Raw genomic sequence first — 9,653 nt, 5'->3', positions numbered from 1 at the left:
CTTTAAAGCAATGCTCTTTTTGTATAGATACAGGAAGACCGTTAATATTATGCTTTGTAATTTAGAATTTAATTGGCTTTGAATATTATTCACTCCCGGGCATCTGCTTTCTTGACTTAAGCCTCAGTTGCCCTTAGTTCCTAGTACCCTACAAGTAGGATCCCAACAAGGTACTGAATGGACCCAGGGCAAGCGGAGAGCTACCCTGGCATCGAAATGGGCCAGGCCAAAGTGCCACAATTCTTAACTACAAGTTAAGAACTTGATCATAGACAAATGCTGTCATGATCCAAAAGTAAGAACGAGACTAGGACCCTGCTAGGGATAGGAAAGACTATCTGGCCTGAGCACTGTAGTCTGAGATCGAGATGGCCCTAGGAGAGCAATTCTATAAGTTTAAGGTATTTCTTACTGTCACTGTCCTCCAGTTGTTCATTGATTTGCTCAAGCGGGCCCAGTAACGTCTCCATTGGAGACTTTGTTGTTACTGTGTTTGGCATATCCAATACGTCACGGGGAGATTGCCAGGCTCTGCCGTGTGGGTGAGATACTCTCGGTAGCTTGCCGGGCTCTCCAAGAGGGGCGGAGGAATCGAACTGAGGTCGGCCATGTTGGCTGCGTGCAAGGCAAATGCCCTACCACTGTACTATCACTCCAGCCCATTTCTTACTGTATCCATACAAAATGATTTATATTATATATGCTTATATGTTTGTTGGACAAGGAGAGGAGAAACATACCTGGGGATTCTGTTCTAGAGTGGGTCGTCCTGCTGAGAGAGTATCTGTCCTAGAAGAAGTACCCCCTGAGGGAAAGAACTTTACCCCTATTGATTGTGACCATACCTATGTGTAATTGTTACCCCAAACCCTCATGCTTTGGGATTTTTGTAAGAGTGGGCTGGGGGATCAGAATCCAGACTCCAGAGCAAGCGGAGAAAGGGAATTGGGATCAGTATCCAGATTCCAGAGTCAGAAGGGGGATCGAGAAGGAGAATGAAGTAGCATGGGGGAGAGAGAGACAGAGGGGAGAGACAGGAATGAATGGAGAGAGGATTGGAACAAACTGCAACTAAGACCAACCAGCCTGGCCCTCGTTCCTTCTTTCGCCTGTCCATCACCATTGACCTCCCCAGGGTGGGGGAACCAGTGGGAGAGATAGAGCCACTGCCACTGCTGTCTTTTTTGAATTTACACACTTATGTTTTATGTGTTCTATGACCCAATTTCTCAGACATAATAATAAATTGTTTTTAATTCACTGTTTTCTTTAGTTTACCTTTTTTCTGTATTAATGGCAATAGATATTTTTTGTATTTTAATTACTCTCTTTAAAATAAAACCCTTAACATATATTTTTTAATTCATGAATCCTAGAAAATGTCTGTAATGCCATAATATATACCACCTAAGCAGTTAATGAACTCTACAGAGAGCCATAACAATTCTTTCTTGAAGTACTCTGGTCATTACAAAATCTTTTTTCAAACCTGTTTTCTCCCGTTGGCAAACTAGAAATGGGGGATGTTCGTGTACATGACTTGAGTGTAAGAATGGGCAAGTGGGTGCTGCCTGTGCAAGTGTACTGAGAACCCCAACAACCAGTAAAACACACATCTTTTGCATAACACAAATAACTCTCCGATAAATTAGGAAACTAAACTGCTAGTTATGCAACATGCTCTGAACAAACCTCTTGTAGTCAGATTTTAACTGAAATTACCATTGTACTTTGGGTCATGTGATCTTGGCACCTGGACAACAACACATCCGACTATTGTGACAGCAATAAAATGTTAGTCATGATACTATAATTTGCTATGAAGATTCTATTTAAATCTTTTATTCAAAGTTAGTGTGTAATAACCAAGGCAGATATTTTTCTCTTCTAAAATTTTATTAGAGACTCCTTTCATTTGCAAGCTACCGAGAGTATTCGATATGCCAGACACAGTAACAACAAAGTCTCCAATGGAGACGTTACTGGGCCCACTCGAGCAAATCGACGATCAACGGGAGGGCCTTTACCTTTACCTTACCTTTCATTTTATTGCAAATGAAGACTTTCAATATGTCATAATGAAAATCATACACCACTTATAAATATACCACTTTTATCCATAATTAACTCATGGGTAGGTTGGTCGCTTTCATAGGTCATATATGTTAATGAAGGCGCAATAATATTTGAGTGGATAAACTTTATAATAATACAGAAATATGTCTTTTCTCCATGTCTCCTATACATACTGATATTGTAATTTCTGGTTTCAATAAGTTACTCTCCAGGTTTAAGTTGATAACTTCTTTGTTGTCTTAATTTTATTTCCCCTTTAGTCATAAATGATAAAACTTATTTAATAGGCCCACTGATTTATTCATCCATTCTCCTTGGAAGTGTTTAGGTAAAGGTAAAGGTAAAGGCCCTCCCGTTGATCGTTGATTTGCTCGAGCGGGCCCAGTAACGTCTCCATTGGAGACTTTGTTGTTACTGTGTCTGGCATATCGAATACTCTAGGTAGCTTGCCGGGCTCTCCGAGAGGGGCGGAGGAATCGAACTCGGGTCGGCCATGTTGGCCACTTGTAAGGCAAACACCCTACCCGCTGTGCTATCGTATGGCTATTTTTCAAGTTGCTTTGTTTTTTTCTTTTTTTAAAAATTTAAATCAGTGCTTTATATTCTGTATTATTAACCCCCTATGAAAAATAGATAAGATGTGCATATATCTTCTTTCATTTAGTAAAGGAATTTTCATGTAGTTCATCTTTTCTTTTGACATGCAGATATATTTCCATTTTATGCAGTTTCAATGGTATACTTATACTCCCAAATAACTTAAAGGATTCCCCAAAACATCTCTCACACTCATACCATGGAATGTTTGACTCTGTTATTTTCTGTGAACAAGATGGTCTCAGATATTATATCAGACATTTATTTATTTGTTTATTTTGGGTCTTGAGTTACACCCTTCAGTGTTTAGCGCTTAGTTGTGGCTTTGTTCTCAGGGATCAAATCTGGAAGTCTTGGGGGTCAGCATGCACTATTGGGATCAAAATCAGGGTAGTGGGGTTCAAGCCAAGAATTCCATTAGCTGTGCTCTGTCTCTGTCCACTAATTTAAGATCCTTATTCCAAAATTAATTTAATTCAGTATACAAAATTAGTAATATGTCCATTTCTGTGTTGTGCATGTGGCTGTTCAATTTTCCCAAAACCATATTTTGAAAAGGCTACTATATGCATAAGTTTAGATCATTTTTGATGGTGAAATGTTAACTAGTGTGTGTTTAGTTCTGGGATATTCTATTTCATTAATTTTTTTCTACTTTTGATCCAGTATGATTCAATTTCAGTGTTTTTCACGTTAAAATTTAAGTTCAAGTTAGGTGATCTGATTTTTTTAGTTTTGTTTACTTCTTTAGAATTGCTACAGTTTTTTGAAATTGTAATTCCATGTAAACTTATTGTATTTTTTATATTCCCATAAAATGCCATTGTAATATCACTGTCTATTCAATTTGTACTGTCCATATATTGTCATTGATAAAATAGAAAGTTTAACTAGATTAAATCTTCTCACTCATGTACAATAAATATCATTGCAGGCTGGAGAGAATGAACAGGAAGTCACAAGCTTGCATTCCTTGCAGTCAACCCCATTTCAATCCCTTGTTTGCCATATGATTACTAGAGCACAAGTGAGGATCACTCCAAATGAGGCCCTGAACACGTTGCGGTGAAATAACCAAATCAAATCTGTGTAAAGAAATTTTTAAAAAATGATTTTCCATCACCAAATGTCTTATTTTCTTTTATTCACACATTTGAATTTTCGTAATATATGTCTTTCACCTTTACCTTCAAATTTATTCTTAGGCTTTAAGTTCTTCCATATACAGTCATATAAGAGATGACTTAAGTTTCCTCATTGTCTCACTAAATATTTACCTATACACATGAGCTATGATTGCAACGGAGGGGGACAACAACTCTCAAAGCAATGCTCCACCAAGCAATACTTAGCTAATTAGACTGGAATGTGTAATGCCTTGCACGGAGATGCAATGCTGCTTCATTCCGGTGGAACTGGGGGCCATCAGGCTCACATCTAGTGCTCTGGGGCCTTGAAGGATACACACAAATGTGTTCTGTCAGTCTTACTATGTTGGAAGATATAACTTGTGACATTAATCATCAGTTCCTGACCGCTGAGCACTCTGCTTCATCCCTGCAACAGACTTTTGTACATAAATTTTCTAACGAGACACTTGACTCAGTTGTCATTTTTTGTGATGTTTTCATCTGGTGTTGACTTTATAACATGTCTTTGGTGTTCTTGCTTTAAGATTTTGAGGGTGTAGAGAAGCATAAGTTTAAATATTAACATCAATTTTAAAGCCTTGCCTCTCATCTTTAAGAACTTTTTATTAAAGGGCATTTGAACCTTTACACTTGAGATCAGTTGATTCTGGGTTACTGAGATTATTTCTTAATTTATTTAAATTTAACAAGCTGTGTTTTCAAAAAAATATGTATCTCACTTTTTGGTTTTTGGTCACATCTTCAGTTCTCAGAGCTAACGCCTCCTTCTGTAGTCAGGGACCATTCATGTAGGACTCAGGGGATTATACTAGTGCCAGTATAAACTACATCAAACTACATCAGCTGCATGCTAGATAAGCATCCTACCTGTTGAACTTTCACTTCAGATCATCTAAATATCATTTCTCAAATTGTTCATGTGCTTTGTTCATGCTTACCTTAAAATCCTTGGTATTTTCCCAGAATCTGTTATGATTTATTTCTAGGGTTTGTAGTTCTGTTTCTAAGCTCTTCATTTCTTCTTTATATTTTCAGTTAAACATTTTATAATTGTTTTTTTATTTTAAGAAATCGCTTCTTGCTTTGCTTTATTATGTTCTAATTTTTATTTAATTTGTTCGTTGTTGTGTTCTTTTTATAAATTTTGGGACTTCCAGGGCTGGAGCAATAGCACAGCGGGTAGCGCGTTTGCCTTGCACACAGCCAGCCTGGCCGAGCCAGATTCCATTTCTCTGCCCCTCTCAGAGAGCCCAGCCAGCTACTGACAGTATCTCACTTGCCCGACAAAACCTGGCAAGCTACCTGTGACTTATTCAATACGCTAAACACAGTAACAACAAAGTCTCACAAAGGAGACGTTACTAGGCCCGTTCGAAAAAATCGATGGACAACGGGAGGACAGTGACAGTGACAGTGGGACTTCCATTTGTTTCCCTGAAGGGATTAAAATATTCATTTGAAACTTCATTGTTTCTGTATGAAGAACTGGTGTACAATTTAATCTAAGTAATATTTTGCTGCAGTGCATAGATTCTGTTACATGTGACTTCCATTTTGTTTATTTCTTGTTAGTTCTTAAGTTCTGTTTTCTTTTAAAAAATTTTATTAGGATGATAATACATTTTTTATAATTTTAAGGTAAATTAGTAACATAATTTCTTCAACTTTTAGGTTTTATGTTTGACACATAAATTTAGTAGAAAAAAATCAAGGATTAACAGTTTGATATGGTTCTTTCATTGCCTCTAAAAAACACATTGACCCCATCCTATCTTGTGTCTCCTCACCCAAATGTTTGATATACTCTGTCATTGTTAATTTCCATTTCCCAAGTCCCAAGAGAATGTTATCTTTGCATCGCTTTAAATCAGATGAGTATAAAAATAATAATGGTTCCGTTTCAGAAGCAATCCAAAAGGGTTAAGATCATACTTTGCATTTAGGATGCCTGAGCTCAATCCCTGACACCACATGGTCCTTTTAGAAATTCAACTGGTGAGATATGAATGTAGATAAGGAGTGGCATGCTAGAACTTTGGGTACCATTCCCAAAAATATTGATACCAATTCCTACTTTTTATAATTAGTATTGGAGAGTTCTATGAAAAGGAATCCTAATAAAATGCAAATAGTATTTTTCTTAATTTTGTCACTTTATAAGAGGCTATATATTAAATAAAAAATACGATACAAATTGTAGGCAAGGTAATGGAAATAAAAATTTATTATCAATAATTAACATAGTGGAAGATGGGGTATTTATATGTGGAAGAATAGTCAGATTAAATAGATATGTTTGAACCCTTGTCTCAGTTATATCTTTCATTTAGATTTCTGGAGAACATTTCTTTGCAGGAGCAATCATGAGGTGCTATTCCTTGTTGATGATAATGGTCTCTCTAATGGAACTGGTGACTGAACCTCTGAATCAAGCCTTGAACCTACAGAAATAAGGTAAATTCTGCTTGCAGTCATAATCTCTCCATTGTTCGTAATCTGAAAAGTTAGAAGAGAGGACTAAGTATTGCAGATACAAGAGTGAATGTGAAAGAGCCAATTCCATGCCTCGCTTATCCCTGTAGCCTATTTCTGGAAATGAAAAATATCAGTCAAGGAGAAAGAAATGCAGAGAGAAGCAAAGAAAATAAACCTGGGTTTTCCTCATATGAAGGCTCTTTTGAACTTCGACAGAGATAATAGGAAATGAGGGACAGAGAAAGAAGCTTCTGTCTTTCTTACTTGAGGTTGCTGAAAGGGTCCCACAGTAGCCATGTGTCCATAGAGGATAGCCTGGGATATTTTTCTCCCAGGCCTGGTAAACCATTAAATCATTGTTGACCCACATCCAGATGCCTCCATTGGGCTCATAATCCTGTGGCATAAACAGAGAGAAGTCAGGTGAGTGATGACTAGTCACTAAAATGCTCACTCATAGACCATGAGCAGAATACCCGATTTCTCTCTACAATAAGGGTATTTGATCTTCACCTGAGGATGCAGACCTAGAACTTAATGTAGCAATGCTTTCCAAGCTCTCAGCTCTGCTTTTTAAAAAGCAAGTGAAAAACAAGTCACTAAATAGTATGTCATATTTGAACAGTTGTGGTGCCATACAAGTTAAGCTTAACCCTTCAGAAGCAGTAAAGACTGCAGGATAAGGCATTTAACCCATGATTTGCATGGATGAAATGTTCACACAGTTCCTCAGGCAGATTGTGAAGAAGATATTTGAAAGTTGGCCATAGGGAGGCACACACCAGTGACTGAAGAGCCTGCCCTATAGAACTCAGATCTTCAGATGGCTGCAGGAATTGCTCTCCAAAACCCTCTCTGGTTTTATAATTCCCCAGGCCTGCTCATTCTACTCTTGGGCAGGGAAAGAAAGGAGAATGTCCTGTGTGGCAGTAACAGCCTGAAGTGTTCAGAGTTGAGACATAATCCCACCTCCATGGAGTTATGGAGTCCAATCCAGATGTTCTCATGCTTCGTCTTTGTGTTTCGAATCACAGAGGCCACGAAATAAGCCTCAGAAGCATCACGCACAGACACAAGGTATCCTTCGAATCTGTCCTGGCATGCCATCTGTGAAAGGAAGGCAGAGACAGGAAGAAGCTGCAGAGGACACTGAGACATGCCCATGTGTGGGGGAGTGGTAGAATAACATTCTATATCTCAAGGATCCTTATAGCTGGGAGGTCCCAGTCTGAGATATCATAATTCTTATGGATCCACTTTGCCAAACTCACATCTGCATCCAACCAGGATTTGGGTGACAGAAACAAGGCATAGCAGAAGGATTCATAGGCCACAGAACCTCTGGGGCAACTGATCCTTGGAGACAGCTCTTCCTGGTGCAGGTCTTCCCCTGGAGTAGAATCATTGAAAATACTTAAAATGAAAAGAATAGGGAGGAATGTGGCGGCGTGGTGTGCATTGGTATTCACCAATACCAATGTGGGTCGTGGTGTGCATTGGTATTCACAAAGTCAGATTTTGGACTAGTGTCCTTTACTTATGATAAAGTCTCTAGAGCTCTGGAAGGTCAAAATGTATTCACTTTTACCGAGGCCCAGTTCATGAGAAATCATGTATTCTTCTATATACTCTTTCTGAAGATAATAAGAAGTTACCTTGAGGCCTCAGGCTGCTCTTTCAGCTCATTATCGATAAAGAGACACACCAAAGAATCTTGGAATTAAACAGCTCACTGCATAGATGGCCCTGGACTTTATGTCAGGCTGATTTTACTAGTGCCCCATAGATGGGAGCGGTTGTCATCACTCCATCTGGCCCTAAGAATCCTGGTGGCCACCACTTTCCAGAACCCAAGGAGAAGTGCAGATATGTGGATTCAGAGATGGAAAATTCAGACCTCAAGAAATAGGGAATGGGCAGGTCCCTCTCATTTCCTTATCCCTGGGACCCTGGAGGTCACACCCATGAACTGCCTTTGGCTGCTATGAACTCCTTAATGGTCATGATCCAGAGACACAGAAAAGAATCTCAGAACCAAGCAGCTTGCCACAGAGATTTCTCCATACACTAATGATCTAAAATTGTAGAATTCTAGGAGTGCATGGCTGCTCTCATGGCTGTGCGAGATATTATGCTATTCGTAGTAACAACACAAAATAAATTATCTAGCATCTGCCTTTTCAGTTTTGAGCAGTGGCGGGAAAATTCAATATAATGGTGGTGGGAAGGTGTAACGGTGATGGAACTGGTGTCAAAATATTGAATGTAATTTGTTATTGTGAATAACTTTATGAAAATAATTTTTGTTAAAAAAAAGGAGTTTACCTGAGTCTGTACCAAAGTCTAAATACTTTGATGCTTTCTCACTGGCACTTTCAATTTTGTACCTCCCTGAACATGCATCCTCAGATCGACAAGAAATAATTTTCTTTGATTGTAGGATCCACAGTGATCTTTCCCAGCACTTTTGATAGGAGATAATGTCAGTGGATTCATCTTTTCATTACGATGTTCACCTCACTGATATTTATGTTCCACAGGAGCCTACTTGATCTCCTTGTTCTGAGTGTTCCATGCACAAAGGCTAGTACTGGGACCACTCACCTTTCACTTGGTATGGCAGCATGAGGCCAGAAAGCAGTATCCAAGCAACACTGGGAATGACCATGAAAGGCAGCATCCTGTCTGACTGGAGGAGGCTAGAGGAGACAGGAATGACAGTGAAACCAGGAAGAAGGTAAGTAGATGACCCACTACTCCACTTTCAGTCATATCCCTGTAGCACTGTAGCACTGTCCTCCAGTTGTTCATCAATTTGCTCGAGCGGACACCAGTAACATCTCCATTGTGAAACTTGTTGTTACTGTTTTTGGCATATTGAATATGCCACAGGGAGCTTGCCAGGCTCTGCTGTGTGGGCAAAGTATTCTTAGTATCTTGCTGGGCTCTTCGAGAGGGACCAAGGAATTGAACCCAGATTGGCCGCATGCAACCACCTGCTGTGCTATGGCTCCAGTCCGAGTCAGTCATGTCCCTAATACCAGAAATCATTTGATCTTCCTGACTTGCATCTTCCTCTACAGGGACAGAAGCACAGTCAGTGTTCTGACAATTCAACCCATCAGGACTTTTAATTTAACATGCTGAATCAACACTTCAGAACTTCCTCTCATCTGGAGGTGTTCTTCAGGCCTTTGCTATTTCTTTACTGGGAAATTTCTTCTCAAGCTTTATTATTTTTTTGAAGCTAGTAACCTTGTCCCTGAATCTATCTGCCTGCAATAGTACCATGCAGTTTTAAAAATTGAATAGATATTTACAAAATCAAGTTATGAATATTGATAAATCACATGA

The 9,653-nt window shown here is 39.0% G+C and overlaps 1 protein-coding gene across 1 annotated transcript; it reads right to left on the bottom strand.

The window, feature by feature from the left end:
• Window positions 1-6,252: 6,252 nt before the first annotated feature.
• LOC130028295 (lithostathine-like) lies at window positions 6,253-8,795 on the bottom strand. The gene is made up of 5 exons (XM_056119047.1): window positions 8,687-8,795; window positions 7,571-7,689; window positions 7,269-7,406; window positions 6,564-6,696; window positions 6,253-6,320 (listed from the first exon to the last, which is right to left on the bottom strand). The coding sequence occupies exons 1-5, from the start codon at window positions 8,793-8,795 to the stop codon at window positions 6,253-6,255; spliced, it is 567 nt and encodes a 188-aa protein (XP_055975022.1).
• Between the last annotated feature and the right edge of the window lie 858 nt (window positions 8,796-9,653).

Source organism: Sorex fumeus, unplaced genomic scaffold, assembly GCF_029834395.1.
Source record: "Sorex fumeus unplaced genomic scaffold, SorFum_2.1 ptg000003l, whole genome shotgun sequence".
Lineage (NCBI taxonomy): Eukaryota > Metazoa > Chordata > Mammalia > Eulipotyphla > Soricidae > Sorex > Sorex fumeus.
The sequence above is the reverse complement of the archived record's forward strand: the minus strand, read 5'-3'. Positions and strand labels throughout refer to the sequence as shown.

Excerpts from the sequence above, each read along its gene's own strand:
- LOC130028295 (XM_056119047.1), bottom strand. The coding sequence starts at position 8,795 with ATGAATCCACTGACATTATCTCCTATCAAAAGTGCTGGGAAAGATCAC. Across the intron at positions 6,697-7,268 it reads GACTCCATAACTCCATGGAG|GATTATGAGCCCAATGGAGG; the intron begins GTGGGATTATGT and ends TTTATGCCACAG. Across the intron at positions 6,321-6,563 it reads GACCCTTTCAGCAACCTCAA|ATTACGAACAATGGAGAGAT; the intron begins GTAAGAAAGACA and ends CTAACTTTTCAG.